Source organism: Saccostrea echinata, unplaced genomic scaffold (genome assembly GCF_033153115.1).
Source record: "Saccostrea echinata isolate AGI-Se365-2 ecotype Australia unplaced genomic scaffold, CSIRO_AGI_Sech_v1 ptg000119l, whole genome shotgun sequence".
In the NCBI taxonomy this organism is placed as follows: domain Eukaryota; kingdom Metazoa; phylum Mollusca; class Bivalvia; order Ostreida; family Ostreidae; genus Saccostrea; species Saccostrea echinata.
In genome coordinates, this window is record NW_026889868.1 from 1 (window position 1) to 25,280 (window position 25,280).

The 25,280-nt window shown below is 37.0% G+C and overlaps 9 protein-coding genes across 9 annotated transcripts; 2 read left to right on the forward strand and 7 right to left on the reverse strand.

Annotated features, from left to right (window-relative positions):
* Nucleotides 1-1,358: 1,358 nt before the first annotated feature.
* Nucleotides 1,359-1,670, reverse strand: LOC133177329 (histone H4). The gene has a single exon (XM_061312380.1). The coding sequence runs from the start codon at nucleotides 1,668-1,670 to the stop codon at nucleotides 1,359-1,361; it is 312 nt and encodes a 103-aa protein (XP_061168364.1).
* A 1,406-nt stretch (nucleotides 1,671-3,076) lies between these two features.
* On the reverse strand, nucleotides 3,077-3,487 carry LOC133177330 (histone H3). Its single transcript, XM_061312381.1, has one exon. The coding sequence runs from the start codon at nucleotides 3,485-3,487 to the stop codon at nucleotides 3,077-3,079; it is 411 nt and encodes a 136-aa protein (XP_061168365.1).
* A 1,330-nt stretch (nucleotides 3,488-4,817) lies between these two features.
* On the reverse strand, nucleotides 4,818-5,405 carry LOC133177333 (histone H1-delta-like). The gene has a single exon (XM_061312384.1). The coding sequence runs from the start codon at nucleotides 5,403-5,405 to the stop codon at nucleotides 4,818-4,820; it is 588 nt and encodes a 195-aa protein (XP_061168368.1).
* Nucleotides 5,406-7,547: 2,142 nt separating this feature from the next.
* LOC133177331 (histone H2A) lies at nucleotides 7,548-7,925 on the reverse strand. Its single transcript, XM_061312382.1, has one exon. The coding sequence runs from the start codon at nucleotides 7,923-7,925 to the stop codon at nucleotides 7,548-7,550; it is 378 nt and encodes a 125-aa protein (XP_061168366.1).
* A 255-nt stretch (nucleotides 7,926-8,180) lies between these two features.
* On the forward strand, nucleotides 8,181-8,552 carry LOC133177332 (histone H2B-like). The gene has a single exon (XM_061312383.1). The coding sequence runs from the start codon at nucleotides 8,181-8,183 to the stop codon at nucleotides 8,550-8,552; it is 372 nt and encodes a 123-aa protein (XP_061168367.1).
* An 11,031-nt stretch (nucleotides 8,553-19,583) lies between these two features.
* Nucleotides 19,584-19,994, reverse strand: LOC133177335 (histone H3). The gene has a single exon (XM_061312386.1). The coding sequence runs from the start codon at nucleotides 19,992-19,994 to the stop codon at nucleotides 19,584-19,586; it is 411 nt and encodes a 136-aa protein (XP_061168370.1).
* A 1,334-nt stretch (nucleotides 19,995-21,328) lies between these two features.
* Nucleotides 21,329-21,916, reverse strand: LOC133177336 (histone H1-delta-like). Its single transcript, XM_061312387.1, has one exon. It carries the CDS (start codon nucleotides 21,914-21,916, stop codon nucleotides 21,329-21,331), a length of 588 nt encoding a protein of 195 aa, XP_061168371.1.
* A 2,142-nt stretch (nucleotides 21,917-24,058) lies between these two features.
* LOC133177337 (histone H2A) lies at nucleotides 24,059-24,436 on the reverse strand. The gene has a single exon (XM_061312388.1). It carries the CDS (start codon nucleotides 24,434-24,436, stop codon nucleotides 24,059-24,061), a length of 378 nt encoding a protein of 125 aa, XP_061168372.1.
* Nucleotides 24,437-24,691: 255 nt separating this feature from the next.
* LOC133177338 (histone H2B-like) lies at nucleotides 24,692-25,063 on the forward strand. Its single transcript, XM_061312390.1, has one exon. The coding sequence runs from the start codon at nucleotides 24,692-24,694 to the stop codon at nucleotides 25,061-25,063; it is 372 nt and encodes a 123-aa protein (XP_061168374.1).
* Nucleotides 25,064-25,280: the final 217 nt, after the last annotated feature.

Consider the following 25,280-nt stretch of genomic DNA (forward strand, 5'->3'; position numbering starts at 1 on the left):
GGAGGAAGAGGAGGAGGGAATCTTATGCCATTTACATCTACAAAGTCCTAAAGCAGGTGCACCCTGACACTGGTGTTTCCAGCAAGGCCATGAGCATAATGAACTCCTTCGTCAACGATATCTTTGAGAGAATCGCTGCCGAAGCCTCTCGTTTGGCCCACTACAACAAGCGATCTACAATCACAAGCAGAGAGGTCCAGACTGCTGTCCGTCTCCTTCTGCCCGGTGAACTGGCCAAGCACGCCGTATCTGAGGGCACCAAAGCCGTCACCAAGTACACCAGCAGCAAATAATCTCATTTTGCAAGTACACACACCAAACGGCCCTTTTAAGGGCCAACTAATTTTTAAGAAAAGATACCTTCATATTACATGCGTTATTGAGACACAAATAATATGTGTGAGTGTTACAATGTGAATGCATGTGCTCGTAAAAGTGGCAAACGTATAAAAATCCCACATTGTTTACAACTGATTATAATAACAGAAGTAGGATAAATAAAGAAATACAAGTAGGTATTATTATATGTATGAGAGCCAAATTTTATTCACAAATAACTTGAATGTACAACCAAGCATATATCTAAAATAACTGTATCTTCAAATATAAATAAAATACAAGCATGCGAGGTCCATCTGATGTACACAAAATCCTGGTTCATTTGTCCTCTGTATACTGAATTAATTATCAGCGTACATTATATAATTGATAATAAAGTATCTCAATTCAGCTAATATCAATGAAACAGATAAATAAATTCAAGACCCCCCCCCCTCCCCTTTCTTTGACATTGACATATTGGAATTTTCAATCAGTAATTATACATCAATAAAAGTGCAATGACCAAAATGCGATAATTATACATTGACAATTAATTGTCTAACATTAGTCATAATTGTTAAACAAGAAAAAAAAAGCATGTCACTCAGCGCCAGTTGGTACCTGTCATTGTCGGTAGATCGATCCCTCAAAATAATACTCAAGACAGCAGCATTATTATTTTAATATATGATTATAATAATAAAAAAAAATTAAATAATATATACTGTTTGTGTGTGTTTATTCAATATTTCTTGTCCAAACCTAAATTCAATACATATTTGTTGCTCTGTATATAGTTTTGAGGAAATATTACGACATAAAGGGTCTTACTCTGTTATTGTTGTGTATTTATTTTACCACTTACAACCATTCTGTATTCAACTTTGTACAGTGAATATCTGTATAACAAGTACTCAGTAAGTAAATGTCTGTCTTAACGATGTTTAAGAGGCATCTTTTCGAAAAATTTGGGTGGCCGTGATAACGGCCGTTTGTGTTTGTTTTAAACTTCTGTCTTGACTGTCAAACTGAATTCTTTAGCCTCCAAATCCGTACAGGGTGCGTCCTTGGCGTTTCAAGGCGTAGACCACGTCCATAGCTGTGACGGTCTTTCTCTTGGCATGCTCCGTGTAGGTTACAGCATCTCGGATCACGTTCTCCAAGAAAACCTTAAGAACTCCACGAGTTTCCTCGTAGATGAGACCGGAAATACGTTTGACACCACCACGGCGAGCAAGACGGCGTATGGCTGGCTTGGTGATACCCTGGATGTTGTCTCTCAAGACTTTTCTGTGTCGCTTAGCGCCTCCTTTTCCAAGACCTTTTCCTCCTTTGCCACGTCCAGACATGTTATAAGTTCAGCCAGTAGTACTGTTCTGATGAACTGATCATGCGTAATTGCCTAATTTATAGTCCAAATTGAGGACCCGTGAGAGCGCACGATGCTTTGAAAAGTTCGGAACGTTACCAAAGCGGTATTGTGACAAGCTTTACGATTGGTCAGCTTGGCATGATGGGAATGTTTACATTTCTTGCCCCACGGGAATTTTAACCACATTTAATTAATTTTGATTCTTTAATTTCTTCACATATAGGCAAGTTTAGGTTCAATTTATTCACCTAAACCAAAATATTGGTACGTGGAGGTACATATATACATTTTATACAAACTGATATACAAAAAAAAAAAAAAAAAAAAAAAAAAAAAAAAAAAAAACATGACAGAAAATGAATAAAAATGATAAAGAGAGAGAGGGGAATTATATCAAGCAGGACAGACAGCATCATAATTTTTTAGGATAAACATACACAATTTTTTGTTTTGTTGTTGTTATTTTTTTATTTCAGTATTTTTTGCTTTGAGTTTAACAAAATAAATACCGTTGTTGCCGAATGATAATAAAAACGTGTGTGGGTGGGTGGGTGGGGATTAAGTTATTCAAAGGAAAGGGGTGTGACAGATAACACCGAAATAATACAAAATGTAGAAGCTGAATGAAACTTTTGATTCTCATTCATTTATGATATCTAGTTATAGATGTGATAATTTATTTGATTTCCTCTTTTCTCAGTTAATTTTCAAAGGCAACTTTAAGCAGTGACCAAACCGGCTTTATAAATGAGCCTTTTTCATTTTATTACACGCCACGTTAGAATGAATATCGTTATATTTGACGTTGTTTAGAAATCAATAAAAATCATACTTTGAATATAAATGAAATACGGAATTGCAGTTCTGAAATGCATGTACTCGCATATGTGCATAGCTGTAGAACTAATGAGATAAAGTTGTAATACTGTTATTATTTTTTGCTTCGACACATTCCATCATTTTCTATTTAAATAATTGTGCTATTTTCTAATTTATTTCGCAAAATTCTTGAATGTATTCTAGAGGGGCAGGTTGATGGACTTGTACAAAATATAGTTTCAAGATGTGTAGACAACTTCTACAACTTGATGATGACAATAATACTATGAAATTGTCTAGCATTGTGCTATGTAATTATATATATGTAAGGCACAGATATATTCACTGAAGGATGTACTGTGTCTCAACATTTTTTTTTTTTTTTTTTTTTTTTCAATTTGGGGGCATTGTACGCCGAATTTGACAAAATTTATTAATTTCGGCCAAATAATTCAACATTATTTTCAGAGATGTTTCAACGTCTGAACAGAAGGCATCTTTTCGAAGAATGTAGGTGGCCGTGAAAACGGCCGTTTGCTTTAGGACTTGAAATACAGCTTAAAATTAAGCACGCTCTCCACGAATACGTCTGGCCAGCTGGATGTCTTTGGGCATGATGGTTACTCTCTTGGCGTGAATGGCGCACAGGTTGGTGTCCTCAAAGAGACCAACAAGGTAAGCTTCGCTTGCTTCCTGTAAAGCCATGACAGCTGAACTCTGGAAACGCAAGTCGGTCTTAAAATCCTGAGCGATTTCCCGGACCAAGCGCTGGAATGGCAGCTTCCTGATGAGAAGCTCAGTGCTCTTCTGGTATCTCCGAATTTCACGGAGGGCGACAGTTCCTGGCCTGTATCTATGCGGTTTCTTAACGCCACCCGTGGCTGGTGCGCTTTTACGAGCAGCTTTGGTAGCGAGCTGTTTTCTGGGGGCCTTGCCTCCTGTAGATTTTCGTGCCGTCTGCTTGGTACGTGCCATGCTATCTCCTCAGATTATTCAAACTCGAATGAATGAAGTGGCAGTGTTGCACCGTGAACTTATATATCTTTGTAAGCTCAAGTTGAAAATCGCTGCGGTCTACCAGTCGGCTTAGTCGATTGGCTGGTGCCCGCAGTAACACTCGCTACGATTAGTCAGGTGAACGAGATGACCATTGGCTACGTCTGTAGGTAGTTTCAATCCACAGAATTGCCCCAAAAGAAAAAGAAAATCAAGTCGGTTTTTGACACATGATTTCACTGCAGATACATATAGTCAAATATTTTTTTTAAAAATATATATATGGTGAATAATGGGGATGAATGTAACGTCAATTGAATAGAAAATAGAATTATTTATTATATATATACATATATTTTCAATTCGTTATTGAAGCAAAATGCATTTTCGAAAAATATATATTATATATTTCTTGTCATTATTTCCTCCTACCATTATCTGAACAAGCCCAGTAATATTACTAAGTATCATGATACTTGCAGATAATCAGAATGGTGCATATAGGATGAACAGGAATTACCCTGTTGCAAAAACAAGAACAAAACAAATAATACAAATAAATGAATAATTAATTAAATGAATGAATAATTAAATAAATGAATGAATGAATGAATGAATAAATGAAAAGAATAAATAAATGAAAAGAATAAGAATGTATGTATCTGTCTTTCAAAAGGTACGCATGAACTTTTATTCCATTCGTTCCACATTTGATTCCAAATAAAGTGGGGGAAAAAAAAGAAAAAAAGAAAAAGAAAAATAATAATAATAATAATAATAAATAAATAAATAAAATAAATGAATGAATAAAATAAAATAAAATAAAATAAAAAAAATTAATAATAATAATAAAACTTCAACAACAAAAAAAACAACAAAAAACAAAAAAAAAAAAAAAACCAAAACAAAACAAAACAAAACAAAACAAAACAAAAAAAAAAAAAAAAAAAAAAAAAAACATGAAAACAAATATACTAGAATGATAACACTAATAATAATGGCCATATAGTTAGCGTAGGCGTTGTGATGTGGAAAAAGTAAAATTTTATTTACTTGAGGGAGGGTATGTAAACAAATTAAAAACTGACTTTTGTTTCTTCTTCTTCTCAGAAACAGCATGTTAATATTATCATGACTTTGCAATTTGCTTCCAGTCGAAGACAAATAAACTATGTGTAATAGGTAAGTGTACTTCTTGTTTATTCATTTTGTGTTTCCATTAGTACATGTATGTAATAGAGGCATCTTTTCTAAAAATGTTGGTAGCCCTGAAAAGGGCTTTTGTAATTGGTTTAAGACAATTGGCAGTCTACGCCTTGGTGGCTTTCTTTGGGGTTTTTGACTTCTTGGCTGTGGCTTTCTTGGGCGCTTTGGTTTTCGTAGGCTTTGGAGCTGCCTTGGCTTTCTTGGGAGACTTAGTAGCTGCTTTCTTCTTGGGAGACTTGGCCTTCTTGGGTGCTGCAGGTTTCTTAACAGCCTTTTTCTTTTCTGTTGGCTTTTTCTCCCCGGTTGTCTTCTTGGGTTTGGTCGTTTTCTTGGGCTTGGCAGCCTTAGGTTTGGTGACTTTTTTGGTCTTGGGTTTCTTCTCCGTCTTGGGCTTCTCTCCCAGCTTGAAGGAACCACTGGCACCTGTACCCTTGGCCTGTTTGAGAACTCCCTTCTTGACTCCGTTCTTGAGGGCCATCTTCAGATGGGTGTTGACACTAGAGGCGTCATTACCGACTTTGTAGTTGCCCATGATGTACTTGAGAATAGCTTGTCTCGAGGAACCTCCGCGCTCCTTCAGGGCAGCCACAGCAGCGCTGATCATCTCGATGTACTTGGGATGGGCGGGGACCGTCTTGGGTTTGGAAACCTTCTTCTTGGCGGGGGATTTTGCTGGTGCGGCGTCTGCCATAATTTTTTTGTCCTGTTTTCTACAACTGATGTGAACGACGTTATCGACGATAAGGAAATGAATGAAATCACCTCCGCCGATGGCCTTATTTGAGTGGCGGCGAGCGCGGACCTCCGTGAAAACTCCCCAATTGTCGAGAGCGTAGAGGATTGAACTCGTCAAACTTTGTGTTTCAATACCTGTTATTTTTCCGATTTTGTCCTCCCAATTTTACTTAATTTTCTCAAATATGTCACTGTGCGTTTTCTTGAAATAATTTCCTACATAACTGTTTTTGTTTAAGGTTCTTAATCTGTCATTTTAAAGGAGGAATTGTCTGTTGATTCTGAAAATGCGCTGTTCCCTGGAGCCCAGAAGCGACTAATTTTGATTAAAACACGAAAACAAGAGGAATAGAACACGAGTAAGGGATTGAAGTACTTACTACATTGCTATGTGATAAAACATACATGTACATTTCTTTCAATTGTCTTCTATGTTACTTAAAATCCGAATGAAAATGCAAACATTCGGCACAAACACGCGCACAATGGATAGTGATGTGTGCCTTGCATTTCATATGAAATGGAGAGAGAGAGAAAAAAAAACAATCAAACAAAAGGGTCATATGAAGGGAAATCACGGAATCTCACAAATTGTTGAATGTTCAAATATATATCTAATATACTTTCTAGATCAGTGGATGTTCACCCCCTTAAAGGGACAACATATAATTTCTTTTCGAATATTTAAATACATGACACCTACTTTATAATTATAACACCGAGGACACCGGAAAGATCCAGACCGTACGTAACGTACCACATTCGGTGGTACAACGTCTGAATTTCTCAGTATAATTATATCATAAGAATATACATAACTGACATCCTTGTAAATTACATGAAAAAAAAAAATCACATAAAAAGGGCGTGTATTTAATAATTGTAGAACACTCACTTAATTAGTAGTTATACATAAGAGAGAGACAGAGAGAGACGAACAAGGCGAATAATGGGAGTAGCTTATTCATTGATATTAATTTGTTTCTTGTAATTTACACACACAAATAATTGAGTACATGTAAATAAACAGAATGTGGTCAAAAGCCAATGTATTTAAAATCTATATCTTTCAAGTTGAACAAGACAACCAGTATATAATACAAGACAATACAATACATTGATAGAAGCATCAAATTGGTTGCACACTTTCCACGTGCAGATCATGATTCCCTGCATCTATATGTCACGTGACGATGCAGATGTGCTGCACGGCGCAGTGATGGACATCGCAATAAATGTAAAGTGTTGAAAAAAATGTCGTTTAGTCATTCGCATCGGTAGTCTATTCGAAAGAAAATTTACTACCAGTTTTTAATTGTGTTAGTACTGTAAGTATCCGGAAACTGGCATCGAGTTGCTTTTATTCACTCTTATTATGGGAAGCACACTTTTTTGAATAAGAACATTCAAGACATAATACAAACCACATCTTCTTATTCTTATGAGATTCTTATATTCATAACTTTTATCTATTTTTATCAATTAGGAATTTTGTCTAAATAATCATCATATAAAACAATAGCGAGGGGGAAAAAAAAGAAACATTAAGGATTTAACTGGAGTTACAGATCTTTTGAATATGTTAATAAAATAATGATCATATTTAAAAATATTTGTATCAAAGGAAAAAAATTGAAAGTTAGATCGCCATGTTAGATGATTTTCGCAGTTTCTAGTCTTAATTGGTCAATGAAATGGGTTTTTTTTTTTCTTATCTCTTTGTTGAGTGAGCATTCAAGTAATACGTGAGAATTCAACATTTGTACGCAGGCCTATAAGGTTTGGATTCAACTGCCTATAACGAGAAAGAAAAAAACGTACATATACGAATATACATGCGAGTCAATTTTAAAATTTATTGCTTTTGTTATTAACTTAATACATTTATTTATCATTAAATATATAACACTTTCTTTGATGTTTGATCTCTGTTCTGTGTTGAAAATTATTGAATTCGTGTGTTTCTATTATTTTCTAGCTATAATAATTGTTTACGTTTCAACTCGTTTGTAATGTAGGTATCTTTTCGAAAAGCTTATGTGGCCGTGAAAACGGCCGTTTGGTTTTGTGCTGCACACAACACAACTATAGGATCTTTTTACTTGGCGGCTTTCTGTGTCTTTTTGGGAAGGAGCACCGCTTGGATGTTGGGCAGGACACCACCCTGCGCGATGGTCACGCCGGACAGGAGTTTGTTCAATTCTTCGTCGTTGCGGATGGCCAGCTGCAGATGACGGGGAATGATTCTGGTCTTTTTGTTGTCGCGGGCAGCGTTGCCTGCCAACTCCAAGACTTCTGCGGCCAAGTACTCAAGAACGGCAGCCAAGTACACGGGAGCGCCTGCTCCCACTCTCTCGGCGTAGTTGCCCTTTCTCAGCAGACGGTGAATACGACCCACGGGGAACTGCAGTCCGGCGCGGGAAGAACGGCTCTTGGCCTTCCCCTTCACTTTGCCTCCTTTGCCACGTCCAGACATTCTTAACGGTTATGTTCTTTCGTGTACAGTCAACGAATAATCCAGCGACGCCCGCACGCACCAATTTAAACAACCAAGCGGATCCAACGGTGCAGCCAATTAACGCGTCGCTCTGTTGTGCCTTTAGGTGAAATCCGAACAAGTAATGTTTTCTCGGAGGTCCGTAACAAGCTTCTCCTCCTACTCGCATATAAATAGTAAATTTTACCATTTTACTTTATTCATCTCTTCAGTTTGACCTGTCAACTTGAGATCATGCCACCCAAAGTCGGATCCAAAGGCGCCAAGAAAGCAGTCACCAAGGCCAAGACACCGAGGAGCACAGACAAGAAAAGGAGGAAGAGGAGGAGGGAATCTTATGCCATTTACATCTACAAAGTCCTAAAGCAGGTGCACCCTGACACTGGTGTTTCCAGCAAGGCCATGAGCATAATGAACTCCTTCGTCAACGATATCTTTGAGAGAATCGCTGCCGAAGCCTCTCGTTTGGCCCACTACAACAAGCGATCTACAATCACAAGCAGAGAGGTCCAGACTGCTGTCCGTCTCCTTCTGCCCGGTGAACTGGCCAAGCACGCCGTATCTGAGGGCACCAAAGCCGTCACCAAGTACACCAGCAGCAAATAATCTCATTTTGCAAGTACACACACCAAACGGCCCTTTTAAGGGCCAACTAATTTTTAAGAAAAGATACCTTCATATTACATGCGTTATTGAGACACAAATAATATGTGTGAGTGTTACAATGTGAATGCATGTGCTCGTAAAAGTGGCAAACGTATAAAAATCCCACATTGTTTACAACTGATTATAATAACAGAAGTAGGATAAATAAAGAAATACAAGTAGGTATTATTATATGTATGAGAGCCAAATTTTATTCACAAATAACTTGAATGTACAACCAAGCATATATCTAAAATAACTGTATCTTCAAATATAAATAAAATACAAGCATGCGAGGTCCATCTGATGTACACAAAATCCTGGTTCATTTGTCCTCTGTATACTGAATTAATTATCAGCGTACATTATATAATTGATAATAAAGTATCTCAATTCAGCTAATATCAATGAAACAGATAAATAAATTCAAGACCCCCCCCCCTCCCCTTTCTTTGACATTGACATATTGGAATTTTCAATCAGTAATTATACATCAATAAAAGTGCAATGACCAAAATGCGATAATTATACATTGACAATTAATTGTCTAACATTAGTCATAATTGTTAAACAAGAAAAAAAAAGCATGTCACTCAGCGCCAGTTGGTACCTGTCATTGTCGGTAGATCGATCCCTCAAAATAATACTCAAGACAGCAGCATTATTATTTTAATATATGATTATAATAATAAAAAAAAATTAAATAATATATACTGTTTGTGTGTGTTTATTCAATATTTCTTGTCCAAACCTAAATTCAATACATATTTGTTGCTCTGTATATAGTTTTGAGGAAATATTACGACATAAAGGGTCTTACTCTGTTATTGTTGTGTATTTATTTTACCACTTACAACCATTCTGTATTCAACTTTGTACAGTGAATATCTGTATAACAAGTACTCAGTAAGTAAATGTCTGTCTTAACGATGTTTAAGAGGCATCTTTTCGAAAAATTTGGGTGGCCGTGATAACGGCCGTTTGTGTTTGTTTTAAACTTCTGTCTTGACTGTCAAACTGAATTCTTTAGCCTCCAAATCCGTACAGGGTGCGTCCTTGGCGTTTCAAGGCGTAGACCACGTCCATAGCTGTGACGGTCTTTCTCTTGGCATGCTCCGTGTAGGTTACAGCATCTCGGATCACGTTCTCCAAGAAAACCTTAAGAACTCCACGAGTTTCCTCGTAGATGAGACCGGAAATACGTTTGACACCACCACGGCGAGCAAGACGGCGTATGGCTGGCTTGGTGATACCCTGGATGTTGTCTCTCAAGACTTTTCTGTGTCGCTTAGCGCCTCCTTTTCCAAGACCTTTTCCTCCTTTGCCACGTCCAGACATGTTATAAGTTCAGCCAGTAGTACTGTTCTGATGAACTGATCATGCGTAATTGCCTAATTTATAGTCCAAATTGAGGACCCGTGAGAGCGCACGATGCTTTGAAAAGTTCGGAACGTTACCAAAGCGGTATTGTGACAAGCTTTACGATTGGTCAGCTTGGCATGATGGGAATGTTTACATTTCTTGCCCCACGGGAATTTTAACCACATTTAATTAATTTTGATTCTTTAATTTCTTCACATATAGGCAAGTTTAGGTTCAATTTATTCACCTAAACCAAAATATTGGTACGTGGAGGTACATATATACATTTTATACAAACTGATATACAAAAAAAAAAAAAAAAAAAAAAAAAAAAACATGACAGAAAATGAATAAAAATGATAAAGAGAGAGAGGGGAATTATATCAAGCAGGACAGACAGCATCATAATTTTTTAGGATAAACATACACAATTTTTTGTTTTGTTGTTGTTATTTTTTTATTTCAGTATTTTTTGCTTTGAGTTTAACAAAATAAATACCGTTGTTGCCGAATGATAATAAAAACGTGTGTGGGTGGGTGGGTGGGGATTAAGTTATTCAAAGGAAAGGGGTGTGACAGATAACACCGAAATAATACAAAATGTAGAAGCTGAATGAAACTTTTGATTCTCATTCATTTATGATATCTAGTTATAGATGTGATAATTTATTTGATTTCCTCTTTTCTCAGTTAATTTTCAAAGGCAACTTTAAGCAGTGACCAAACCGGCTTTATAAATGAGCCTTTTTCATTTTATTACACGCCACGTTAGAATGAATATCGTTATATTTGACGTTGTTTAGAAATCAATAAAAATCATACTTTGAATATAAATGAAATACGGAATTGCAGTTCTGAAATGCATGTACTCGCATATGTGCATAGCTGTAGAACTAATGAGATAAAGTTGTAATACTGTTATTATTTTTTGCTTCGACACATTCCATCATTTTCTATTTAAATAATTGTGCTATTTTCTAATTTATTTCGCAAAATTCTTGAATGTATTCTAGAGGGGCAGGTTGATGGACTTGTACAAAATATAGTTTCAAGATGTGTAGACAACTTCTACAACTTGATGATGACAATAATACTATGAAATTGTCTAGCATTGTGCTATGTAATTATATATATGTAAGGCACAGATATATTCACTGAAGGATGTACTGTGTCTCAACATTTTTTTTTTTTTTTTTTTTTCAATTTGGGGGCATTGTACGCCGAATTTGACAAAATTTATTAATTTCGGCCAAATAATTCAACATTATTTTCAGAGATGTTTCAACGTCTGAACAGAAGGCATCTTTTCGAAGAATGTAGGTGGCCGTGAAAACGGCCGTTTGCTTTAGGACTTGAAATACAGCTTAAAATTAAGCACGCTCTCCACGAATACGTCTGGCCAGCTGGATGTCTTTGGGCATGATGGTTACTCTCTTGGCGTGAATGGCGCACAGGTTGGTGTCCTCAAAGAGACCAACAAGGTAAGCTTCGCTTGCTTCCTGTAAAGCCATGACAGCTGAACTCTGGAAACGCAAGTCGGTCTTAAAATCCTGAGCGATTTCCCGGACCAAGCGCTGGAATGGCAGCTTCCTGATGAGAAGCTCAGTGCTCTTCTGGTATCTCCGAATTTCACGGAGGGCGACAGTTCCTGGCCTGTATCTATGCGGTTTCTTAACGCCACCCGTGGCTGGTGCGCTTTTACGAGCAGCTTTGGTAGCGAGCTGTTTTCTGGGGGCCTTGCCTCCTGTAGATTTTCGTGCCGTCTGCTTGGTACGTGCCATGCTATCTCCTCAGATTATTCAAACTCGAATGAATGAAGTGGCAGTGTTGCACCGTGAACTTATATATCTTTGTAAGCTCAAGTTGAAAATCGCTGCGGTCTACCAGTCGGCTTAGTCGATTGGCTGGTGCCCGCAGTAACACTCGCTACGATTAGTCAGGTGAACGAGATGACCATTGGCTACGTCTGTAGGTAGTTTCAATCCACAGAATTGCCCCAAAAGAAAAAGAAAATCAAGTCGGTTTTTGACACATGATTTCACTGCAGATACATATAGTCAAATATTTTTTTTAAAAATATATATATGGTGAATAATGGGGATGAATGTAACGTCAATTGAATAGAAAATAGAATTATTTATTATATATATACATATATTTTCAATTCGTTATTGAAGCAAAATGCATTTTCGAAAAATATATATTATATATTTCTTGTCATTATTTCCTCCTACCATTATCTGAACAAGCCCAGTAATATTACTAAGTATCATGATACTTGCAGATAATCAGAATGGTGCATATAGGATGAACAGGAATTACCCTGTTGCAAAAACAAGAACAAAACAAATAATACAAATAAATGAATAATTAATTAAATGAATGAATAATTAAATAAATGAATGAATGAATGAATGAATAAATGAAAAGAATAAATAAATGAAAAGAATAAGAATGTATGTATCTGTCTTTCAAAAGGTACGCATGAACTTTTATTCCATTCGTTCCACATTTGATTCCAAATAAAGTGGGGAAAAAAAAAGAAAAAAAGAAAAAGAAAAATAATAATAATAATAATAATAAATAAATAAATAAAATAAATGAATGAATAAAATAAAATAAAATAAAAAAAATTAATAATAATAATAAAACTTCAACAACAAAAAAAAACAACAAAAAACAAAAAAAAAAAAAAAACCAAACCAAAACAAAACAAAACAAAACAAAACAAAAAAAAAAAAAAAAAAAAAAAAAAAAAACATGAAAACAAATATACTAGAATGATAACACTAATAATAATGGCCATATAGTTAGCGTAGGCGTTGTGATGTGGAAAAAGTAAAATTTTATTTACTTGAGGGAGGGTATGTAAACAAATTAAAAACTGACTTTTGTTTCTTCTTCTTCTCAGAAACAGCATGTTAATATTATCATGACTTTGCAATTTGCTTCCAGTCGAAGACAAATAAACTATGTGTAATAGGTAAGTGTACTTCTTGTTTATTCATTTTGTGTTTCCATTAGTACATGTATGTAATAGAGGCATCTTTTCTAAAAATGTTGGTAGCCCTGAAAAGGGCTTTTGTAATTGGTTTAAGACAATTGGCAGTCTACGCCTTGGTGGCTTTCTTTGGGGTTTTTGACTTCTTGGCTGTGGCTTTCTTGGGCGCTTTGGTTTTCGTAGGCTTTGGAGCTGCCTTGGCTTTCTTGGGAGACTTAGTAGCTGCTTTCTTCTTGGGAGACTTGGCCTTCTTGGGTGCTGCAGGTTTCTTAACAGCCTTTTTCTTTTCTGTTGGCTTTTTCTCCCCGGTTGTCTTCTTGGGTTTGGTCGTTTTCTTGGGCTTGGCAGCCTTAGGTTTGGTGACTTTTTTGGTCTTGGGTTTCTTCTCCGTCTTGGGCTTCTCTCCCAGCTTGAAGGAACCACTGGCACCTGTACCCTTGGCCTGTTTGAGAACTCCCTTCTTGACTCCGTTCTTGAGGGCCATCTTCAGATGGGTGTTGACACTAGAGGCGTCATTACCGACTTTGTAGTTGCCCATGATGTACTTGAGAATAGCTTGTCTCGAGGAACCTCCGCGCTCCTTCAGGGCAGCCACAGCAGCGCTGATCATCTCGATGTACTTGGGATGGGCGGGGACCGTCTTGGGTTTGGAAACCTTCTTCTTGGCGGGGGATTTTGCTGGTGCGGCGTCTGCCATAATTTTTTTGTCCTGTTTTCTACAACTGATGTGAACGACGTTATCGACGATAAGGAAATGAATGAAATCACCTCCGCCGATGGCCTTATTTGAGTGGCGGCGAGCGCGGACCTCCGTGAAAACTCCCCAATTGTCGAGAGCGTAGAGGATTGAACTCGTCAAACTTTGTGTTTCAATACCTGTTATTTTTCCGATTTTGTCCTCCCAATTTTACTTAATTTTCTCAAATATGTCACTGTGCGTTTTCTTGAAATAATTTCCTACATAACTGTTTTTGTTTAAGGTTCTTAATCTGTCATTTTAAAGGAGGAATTGTCTGTTGATTCTGAAAATGCGCTGTTCCCTGGAGCCCAGAAGCGACTAATTTTGATTAAAACACGAAAACAAGAGGAATAGAACACGAGTAAGGGATTGAAGTACTTACTACATTGCTATGTGATAAAACATACATGTACATTTCTTTCAATTGTCTTCTATGTTACTTAAAATCCGAATGAAAATGCAAACATTCGGCACAAACACGCGCACAATGGATAGTGATGTGTGCCTTGCATTTCATATGAAATGGAGAGAGAGAGAAAAAAAAACAATCAAACAAAAGGGTCATATGAAGGGAAATCACGGAATCTCACAAATTGTTGAATGTTCAAATATATATCTAATATACTTTCTAGATCAGTGGATGTTCACCCCCTTAAAGGGACAACATATAATTTCTTTTCGAATATTTAAATACATGACACCTACTTTATAATTATAACACCGAGGACACCGGAAAGATCCAGACCGTACGTAACGTACCACATTCGGTGGTACAACGTCTGAATTTCTCAGTATAATTATATCATAAGAATATACATAACTGACATCCTTGTAAATTACATGAAAAAAAAAAATCACATAAAAAGGGCGTGTATTTAATAATTGTAGAACACTCACTTAATTAGTAGTTATACATAAGAGAGAGACAGAGAGAGACGAACAAGGCGAATAATGGGAGTAGCTTATTCATTGATATTAATTTGTTTCTTGTAATTTACACACACAAATAATTGAGTACATGTAAATAAACAGAATGTGGTCAAAAGCCAATGTATTTAAAATCTATATCTTTCAAGTTGAACAAGACAACCAGTATATAATACAAGACAATACAATACATTGATAGAAGCATCAAATTGGTTGCACACTTTCCACGTGCAGATCATGATTCCCTGCATCTATATGTCACGTGACGATGCAGATGTGCTGCACGGCGCAGTGATGGACATCGCAATAAATGTAAAGTGTTGAAAAAAATGTCGTTTAGTCATTCGCATCGGTAGTCTATTCGAAAGAAAATTTACTACCAGTTTTTAATTGTGTTAGTACTGTAAGTATCCGGAAACTGGCATCGAGTTGCTTTTATTCACTCTTATTATGGGAAGCACACTTTTTTGAATAAGAACATTCAAGACATAATACAAACCACATCTTCTTATTCTTATGAGATTCTTATATTCATAACTTTTATCTATTTTTATCAATTAGGAATTTTGTCTAAATAATCATCATATAAAACAATAGCGAGGGGGAAAAAAAAGAAACATTAAGGATTTAACTGGAGTTACAGATCTTTTGAATATGTTAATAAAATAATGATCATATTTAAAAATATTTGTATCAAAGGAAAAAAATTGAAAGTTAGATCGCCATGTTAGATGATTTTCGCAGTTTCTAGTCTTAATTGGTCAATGAAATGGGTTTTTTTTTTTCTTATCTCTTTGTTGAGTGAGCATTCAAGTAATACGTGAGAATTCAACATTTGTACGCAGGCCTATAAGGTTTGGATTCAACTGCCTTATAACGAGAAAGAAAAAAACGTACATATACGAATATACATGCGAGTCAATTTTAAAATTTATTGCTTTTGTTATTAACTTAATACATTTATTTATCATTAAATATATAACACTTTCTTTGATGTTTGATCTCTGTTCTGTGTTGAAAATTATTGAATTCGTGTGTTTCTATTATTTTCTAGCTATAATAATTGTTTACGTTTCAACTCGTTTGTAATGTAGGTATCTTTTCGAAAAGCTTATGTGGCCGTGAAAACGGCCGTTTGGTTTTGTGCTGCACACAACACAACTATAGGATCTTTTTACTTGGCGGCTTTCTGTGTCTTTTTGGGAAGGAGCACCGCTTGGATGTTGGGCAGGACACCACCCTGCGCGATGGTCACGCCGGACAGGAGTTTGTTCAATTCTTCGTCGTTGCGGATGGCCAGCTGCAGATGACGGGGAATGATTCTGGTCTTTTTGTTGTCGCGGGCAGCGTTGCCTGCCAACTCCAAGACTTCTGCGGCCAAGTACTCAAGAACGGCAGCCAAGTACACGGAGCGCCTGCTCCCACTCTCTCGGCGTAGTTGCCCTTTCTCAGCAGACGGTGAATACGACCCACGGGGAACTGCAGTCCGGCGCGGGAAGAACGGCTCTTGGCCTTCCCCTTCACTTTGCCTCCTTTGCCACGTCCAGACATTCTTAACGGTTATGTTCTTTCGTGTACAGTCAACGAATAATCCAGCGACGCCCGCACGCACCAATTTAAACAACCAAGCGGATCCAACGGTGCAGCCAATTAACGCGTCGCTCTGTTGTGCCTTTAGGTGAAATCCGAACAAGTAATGTTTTCTCGGAGGTCCGTAACAAGCTTCTCCTCCTACTCGCATATAAATAGTAAATTTTACCATTTTACTTTATTCATCTCTTCAGTTTGACCTGTCAACTTGAGATCATGCCACCCAAAGTCGGATCCAAAGGCGCCAAGAAAGCAGTCACCAAGGCCAAGACACCGAGGAGCACAGACAAGAAAAGGAGGAAGAGGAGGAGGGAATCTTATGCCATTTACATCTACAAAGTCCTAAAGCAGGTGCACCCTGACACTGGTGTTTCCAGCAAGGCCATGAGCATAATGAACTCCTTCGTCAACGATATCTTTGAGAGAATCGCTGCCGAAGCCTCTCGTTTGGCCCACTACAACAAGCGATCTACAATCACAAGCAGAGAGGTCCAGACTGCTGTCCGTCTCCTTCTGCCCGGTGAACTGGCCAAGCACGCCGTATCTGAGGGCACCAAAGCCGTCACCAAGTACACCAGCAGCAAATAATCTCATTTTGCAAGTACACACACCAAACGGCCCTTTTAAGGGCCAACTAATTTTTAAGAAAAGATACCTTCATATTACATGCGTTATTGAGACACAAATAATATGTGTGAGTGTTACAATGTGAATGCATGTGCTCGTAAAAGTGGCAAACGTATAAAAATCCCACATTGTTTACAACTGATTATAATAACAGAAGTAGGATAAATAAAGAAATACAAGTAGGTATTATTATATGTATGAGAGCCAAATTTTATTCACAAATAACTTGAATGTACAACCAAGCATATATCTAAAATAACTGTATCTTCAAATATAAATAAAATACAAGCATGCGAGGTCCATCTGATGTACACAAAATCCTGGTTCATTTGTCCTCTGTATACTGAATTAATTATCAGCGTACATTATATAATTGATAATAAAGTATCTCAATTCAGCTAATATCAATGAAACAGATAAATAAATTCAAGACCCCCCCCCTCCCCTTTCTTTGACATTGACATATTGGAATTTTCAATCAGTAATTATACATCAATAAAAGTGCAATGACCAAAATGCGATAATTATACATTGACAATTAATTGTCTAACATTAGTCATAATTGTTAAACAAGAAAAAAAAAGCATGTCACTCAGCGCCAGTTGGTACCTGTCATTGTCGGTAGATCGATCCCTCAAAATAATACTCAAGACAGCAGCATTATTATTTTAATATATGATTATAATAATAAAAAAAAATTAAATAATATATACTGTTTGTGTGTGTTTATTCAATATTTCTTGTCCAAACCTAAATTCAATACATATTTGTTGCTCTGTATATAGTTTTGAGGAAATATTACGACATAAAGGGTCTTACTCTGTTATTGTTGTGTATTTATTTTACCACTTACAACCATTCTGTATTCAACTTTGTACAGTGAATATCTGTATAACAAGTACTCAGTAAGTAAATGTCTGTCTTAACGATGTTTAAGAGGCATCTTTTCGAAAAATTTGGGTGGCCGTGATAACGGCCGTTTGTGTTTGTTTTAAACTTCTGTCTTGACTGTCAAACTGAATTCTTTAGCCTCCAAATCCGTACAGGGTGCGTCCTTGGCGTTTCAAGGCGTAGACCACGTCCATAGCTGTGACGGTCTTTCTCTTGGCATGCTCCGTGTAGGTTACAGCATCTCGGATCACGTTCTCCAAGAAAACCTTAAGAACTCCACGAGTTTCCTCGTAGATGAGACCGGAAATACGTTTGACACCACCACGGCGAGCAAGACGGCGTATGGCTGGCTTGGTGATACCCTGGATGTTGTCTCTCAAGACTTTTCTGTGTCGCTTAGCGCCTCCTTTTCCAAGACCTTTTCCTCCTTTGCCACGTCCAGACATGTTATAAGTTCAGCCAGTAGTACTGTTCTGATGAACTGATCATGCGTAATTGCCTAATTTATAGTCCAAATTGAGGACCCGTGAGAGCGCACGATGCTTTGAAAAGTTCGGAACGTTACCAAAGCGGTATTGTGACAAGCTTTACGATTGGTCAGCTTGGCATGATGGGAATGTTTACATTTCTTGCCCCACGGGAATTTTAACCACATTTAATTAATTTTGATTCTTTAATTTCTTCACATATAGGCAAGTTTAGGTTCAATTTATTCACCTAAACCAAAATATTGGTACGTGGAGGTACATATATACATTTTATACAAACTGATATACAAAAAAAAAAAAAAAAAAAAAAAAAAAAAAAAAAAAAAAAACATGACAGAAAATGAATAAAAATGATAAAGAGAGAGAGGGGAATTATATCAAGCAGGACAGACAGCATCATAATTTTTTAGGATAAACATACACAATTTTTTGTTTTGTTGTTGTTATTTTTTTATTTCAGTATTTTTTGCTTTGAGTTTAACAAAATAAATACCGTTGTTGCCGAATGATAATAAAAACGTGTGTGGGTGGGTGGGTGGGGATTAAGTTATTCAAAGGAAAGGGGTGTGACAGATAACACCGAAATAATACAAAATGTAGAAGCTGAATGAAACTTTTGATTCTCATTCATTTATGATATCTAGTTATAGATGTGATAATTTATTTGATTTCCTCTTTTCTCAGTTAATTTTCAAAGGCAACTTTAAGCAGTGACCAAACCGGCTTTATAAATGAGCCTTTTTCATTTTATTACACGCCACGTTAGAATGAATATCGTTATATTTGACGTTGTTTAGAAATCAATAAAAATCATACTTTGAATATAAATGAAATACGGAATTGCAGTTCTGAAATGCATGTACTCGCATATGTGCATAGCTGTAGAACTAATGAGATAAAGTTGTAATACTGTTATTATTTTTTGCTTCGACACATTCCATCATTTTCTATTTAAATAATTGTGCTATTTTCTAATTTATTTCGCAAAATTCTTGAATGTATTCTAGAGGGGCAGGTTGATGGACTTGTACAAAATATAGTTTCAAGATGTGTAGACAACTTCTACAACTTGATGATGACAATAATACTATGAAATTGTCTAGCATTGTGCTATGTAATTATATATATGTAAGGCACAGATATATTCACTGAAGGATGTACTGTGTCTCAACATTTTTTTTTTTTTTTTTTTTTTTTCAATTTGGGGGCATTGTACGCCGAATTTGACAAAATTTATTAATTTCGGCCAAATAATTCAACATTATTTTCAGAGATGTTTCAACGTCTGAACAGAAGGCATCTTTTCGAAGAATGTAGGTGGCCGTGAAAACGGCCGTTTGCTTTAGGACTTGAAATACAGCTTAAAATTAAGCACGCTCTCCACGAATACGTCTGGCCAGCTGGATGTCTTTGGGCATGATGGTTACTCTCTTGGCGTGAATGGCGCACAGGTTGGTGTCCTCAAAGAGACCAACAAGGTAAGCTTCGCTTGCTTCCTGTAAAGCCATGACAGCTGAACTCTGGAAACGCAAGTCGGTCTTAAAATCCTGAGCGATTTCCCGGACCAAGCGCTGGAATGGCAGCTTCCTGATGAGAAGCTCAGTGCTCTTCTGGTATCTCCGAATTTCACGGAGGGCGACAGTTCCTGGCCTGTATCTATGCGGTTTCTTAACGCCACCCGTGGCTGGTGCGCTTTTACGAGCAGCTTTGGTAGCGAGCTGTTTTCTGGGGGCCTTGCCTCCTGTAGATTTTCGTGCCGTCTGCTTGGTACGTGCCATGCTATCTCCTCAGATTATTCAAACTCGAATGAATGAAGTGGCAGTGTTGCACCGTGAACTTATATATCTTTGTAAGCTCAAGTTGAAAATCGCTGCGGTCTACCAGTCGGCTTAGTCGATTGGCTGGTGCCCGCAGTAACACTCGCTACGATTAGTCAGGTGAACGAGATGACCATTGGCTACGTCTGTAGGTAGTTTCAATCCACAGAATTGCCCCAAAAGAAAAAGAAAATCAAGTCGGTTTTTGACACATGATTTCACTGCAGATACATATAGTCAAATATTTTTTTTAAAAATATATATATGGTGAATAATGGGGATGAATGTAACGTCAATTGAATAGAAAATAGAATTATTTATTATATATATACATATATTTTCAATTCGTTATTGAAGCAAAATGCATTTTCGAAAAATATATATTATATATTTCTTGTCATTATTTCCTCCTACCATTATCTGAACAAGCCCAGTAATATTACTAAGTATCATGATACTTGCAGATAATCAGAATGGTGCATATAGGATGAACAGGAATTACCCTGTTGCAAAAACAAGAACAAAACAAATAATACAAATAAATGAATAATTAATTAAATGAATGAATAATTAAATAAATGAATGAATGAATGAATGAATAAATGAAAAGAATAAATAAATGAAAAGAATAAGAATGTATGTATCTGTCTTTCAAAAGGTACGCATGAACTTTTATTCCATTCGTTCCACATTTGATTCCAAATAAAGTGGGGGAAAAAAAAGAAAAAAAGAAAAAGAAAAATAATAATAATAATAATAATAAATAAATAAATAAAATAAATGAATGAATAAAATAAAATAAAATAAAATAAAAAAAATTAATAATAATAATAAAACTTCAACAACAAAAAAAACAACAAAAAACAAAAAAAAAAAAAAACCAAACCAAAACAAAACAAAACAAAACAAAACAAAAAAAAAAAAAAAAAAAAAAAAAAAAAAAACATGAAAACAAATATACTAGAATGATAACACTAATAATAATGGCCATATAGTTAGCGTAGGCGTTGTGATGTGGAAAAAGTAAAATTTTATTTACTTGAGGGAGGGTATGTAAACAAATTAAAAACTGACTTTTGTTTCTTCTTCTTCTCAGAAACAGCATGTTAATATTATCATGACTTTGCAATTTGCTTCCAGTCGAAGACAAATAAACTATGTGTAATAGGTAAGTGTACTTCTTGTTTATTCATTTTGTGTTTCCATTAGTACATGTATGTAATAGAGGCATCTTTTCTAAAAATGTTGGTAGCCCTGAAAAGGGCTTTTGTAATTGGTTTAAGACAATTGGCAGTCTACGCCTTGGTGGCTTTCTTTGGGGTTTTTGACTTCTTGGCTGTGGCTTTCTTGGGCGCTTTGGTTTTCGTAGGCTTTGGAGCTGCCTTGGCTTTCTTGGGAGACTTAGTAGCTGCTTTCTTCTTGGGAGACTTGGCCTTCTTGGGTGCTGCAGGTTTCTTAACAGCCTTTTTCTTTTCTGTTGGCTTTTTCTCCCCGGTTGTCTTCTTGGGTTTGGTCGTTTTCTTGGGCTTGGCAGCCTTAGGTTTGGTGACTTTTTTGGTCTTGGGTTTCTTCTCCGTCTTGGGCTTCTCTCCCAGCTTGAAGGAACCACTGGCACCTGTACCCTTGGCCTGTTTGAGAACTCCCTTCTTGACTCCGTTCTTGAGGGCCATCTTCAGATGGGTGTTGACACTAGAGGCGTCATTACCGACTTTGTAGTTGCCCATGATGTACTTGAGAATAGCTTGTCTCGAGGAACCTCCGCGCTCCTTCAGGGCAGCCACAGCAGCGCTGATCATCTCGATGTACTTGGGATGGGCGGGGACCGTCTTGGGTTTGGAAACCTTCTTCTTGGCGGGGGATTTTGCTGGTGCGGCGTCTGCCATAATTTTTTTGTCCTGTTTTCTACAACTGATGTGAACGACGTTATCGACGATAAGGAAATGAATGAAATCACCTCCGCCGATGGCCTTATTTGAGTGGCGGCGAGCGCGGACCTCCGTGAAAACTCCCCAATTGTCGAGAGCGTAGAGGATTGAACTCGTCAAACTTTGTGTTTCAATACCTGTTATTTTTCCGATTTTGTCCTCCCAATTTTACTTAATTTTCTCAAATATGTCACTGTGCGTTTTCTTGAAATAATTTCCTACATAACTGTTTTTGTTTAAGGTTCTTAATCTGTCATTTTAAAGGAGGAATTGTCTGTTGATTCTGAAAATGCGCTGTTCCCTGGAGCCCAGAAGCGACTAATTTTGATTAAAACACGAAAACAAGAGGAATAGAACACGAGTAAGGGATTGAAGTACTTACTACATTGCTATGTGATAAAACATACATGTACATTTCTTTCAATTGTCTTCTATGTTACTTAAAATCCGAATGAAAATGCAAACATTCGGCACAAACACGCGCACAATGGATAGTGATGTGTGCCTTGCATTTCATATGAAATGGAGAGAGAGAGAAAAAAAAACAATCAAACAAAAGGGTCATATGAAGGGAAATCACGGAATCTCACAAATTGTTGAATGTTCAAATATATATCTAATATACTTTCTAGATCAGTGGATGTTCACCCCCTTAAAGGGACAACATATAATTTCTTTTCGAATATTTAAATACATGACACCTACTTTATAATTATAACACCGAGGACACCGGAAAGATCCAGACCGTACGTAACGTACCACATTCGGTGGTACAACGTCTGAATTTCTCAGTATAATTATATCATAAGAATATACATAACTGACATCCTTGTAAATTACATGAAAAAAAAAAATCACATAAAAAGGGCGTGTATTTAATAATTGTAGAACACTCACTTAATTAGTAGTTATACATAAGAGAGAGACAGAGAGAGACGAACAAGGCGAATAATGGGAGTAGCTTATTCATTGATATTAATTTGTTTCTTGTAATTTACACACACAAATAATTGAGTACATGTAAATAAACAGAATGTGGTCAAAAGCCAATGTATTTAAAATCTATATCTTTCAAGTTGAACAAGACAACCAGTATATAATACAAGACAATACAATACATTGATAGAAGCATCAAATTGGTTGCACACTTTCCACGTGCAGATCATGATTCCCTGCATCTATATGTCACGTGACGATGCAGATGTGCTGCACGGCGCAGTGATGGACATCGCAATAAATGTAAAGTGTTGAAAAAAATGTCGTTTAGTCATTCGCATCGGTAGTCTATTCGAAAGAAAATTTACTACCAGTTTTTAATTGTGTTAGTACTGTAAGTATCCGGAAACTGGCATCGAGTTGCTTTTATTCACTCTTATTATGGGAAGCACACTTTTTTGAATAAGAACATTCAAGACATAATATAAACCACATCTTCTTATTCTTATGAGATTCTTATATTCATAACTTTTATCTATTTTTATCAATTAGGAATTTTGTCTAAATAATCATCATATAAAACAATAGCGAGGGGGAAAAAAAAGAAACATTAAGGATTTAACTGGAGTTACAGATCTTTTGAATATGTTAATAAAATAATGATCATATTTAAAAATATTTGTATCAAAGGAAAAAAATTGAAAGTTAGATCGCCATGTTAGATGATTTTCGCAGTTTCTAGTCTTAATTGGTCAATGAAATGGGTTTTTTTTTTTCTTATCTCTTTGTTGAGTGAGCATTCAAGTAATACGTGAGAATTCAACATTTGTACGCAGGCCTATAAGGTTTGGATTCAACTGCCTATAACGAGAAAGAAAAAAACGTACATATACGAATATACATGCGAGTCAATTTTAAAATTTATTGCTTTTGTTATTAACTTAATACATTTATTTATCATTAAATATATAACACTTTCTTTGATGTTTGATCTCTGTTCTGTGTTGAAAATTATTGAATTCGTGTGTTTCTATTATTTTCTAGCTATAATAATTGTTTACGTTTCAACTCGTTTGTAATGTAGGTATCTTTTCGAAAAGCTTATGTGGCCGTGAAAACGGCCGTTTGGTTTTGTGCTGCACACAACACAACTATAGGATCTTTTTACTTGGCGGCTTTCTGTGTCTTTTTGGGAAGGAGCACCGCTTGGATGTTGGGCAGGACACCACCCTGCGCGATGGTCACGCCGGACAGGAGTTTGTTCAATTCTTCGTCGTTGCGGATGGCCAGCTGCAGATGACGGGGAATGATTCTGGTCTTTTTGTTGTCGCGGGCAGCGTTGCCTGCCAACTCCAAGACTTCTGCGGCCAAGTACTCAAGAACGGCAGCCAAGTACACGGGAGCGCCTGCTCCCACTCTCTCGGCGTAGTTGCCCTTTCTCAGCAGACGGTGAATACGACCCACGGGGAACTGCAGTCCGGCGCGGGAAGAACGGCTCTTGGCCTTCCCCTTCACTTTGCCTCCTTTGCCACGTCCAGACATTCTTAACGGTTATGTTCTTTCGTGTACAGTCAACGAATAATCCAGCGACGCCCGCACGCACCAATTTAAACAACCAAGCGGATCCAACGGTGCAGCCAATTAACGCGTCGCTCTGTTGTGCCTTTAGGTGAAATCCGAACAAGTAATGTTTTCTCGGAGGTCCGTAACAAGCTTCTCCTCCTACTCGCATATAAATAGTAAATTTTACCATTTTACTTTATTCATCTCTTCAGTTTGACCTGTCAACTTGAGATCATGCCACCCAAAGTCGGATCCAAAGGCGCCAAGAAAGCAGTCACCAAGGCCAAGACACCGAGGAGCACAGACAAGAAAAGGAGGAAGAGGAGGAGGGAATCTTATGCCATTTACATCTACAAAGTCCTAAAGCAGGTGCACCCTGACACTGGTGTTTCCAGCAAGGCCATGAGCATAATGAACTCCTTCGTCAACGATATCTTTGAGAGAATCGCTGCCGAAGCCTCTCGTTTGGCCCACTACAACAAGCGATCTACAATCACAAGCAGAGAGGTCCAGACTGCTGTCCTTCTCCTTCTGCCCGGTGAACTGGCCAAGCACGCCGTATCTGAGGGCACCAAAGCCGTCACCAAGTACACCAGCAGCAAATAATCTCATTTTGCAAGTACACACACCAAACGGCCCTTTTAAGGGCCAACTAATTTTTAAGAAAAGATACCTTCATATTACATGCGTTATTGAGACACAAATAATATGTGTGAGTGTTACAATGTGAATGCATGTGCTCGTAAAAGTGGCAAACGTATAAAAATCCCACATTGTTTACAACTGATTATAATAACAGAAGTAGGATAAATAAAGAAATACA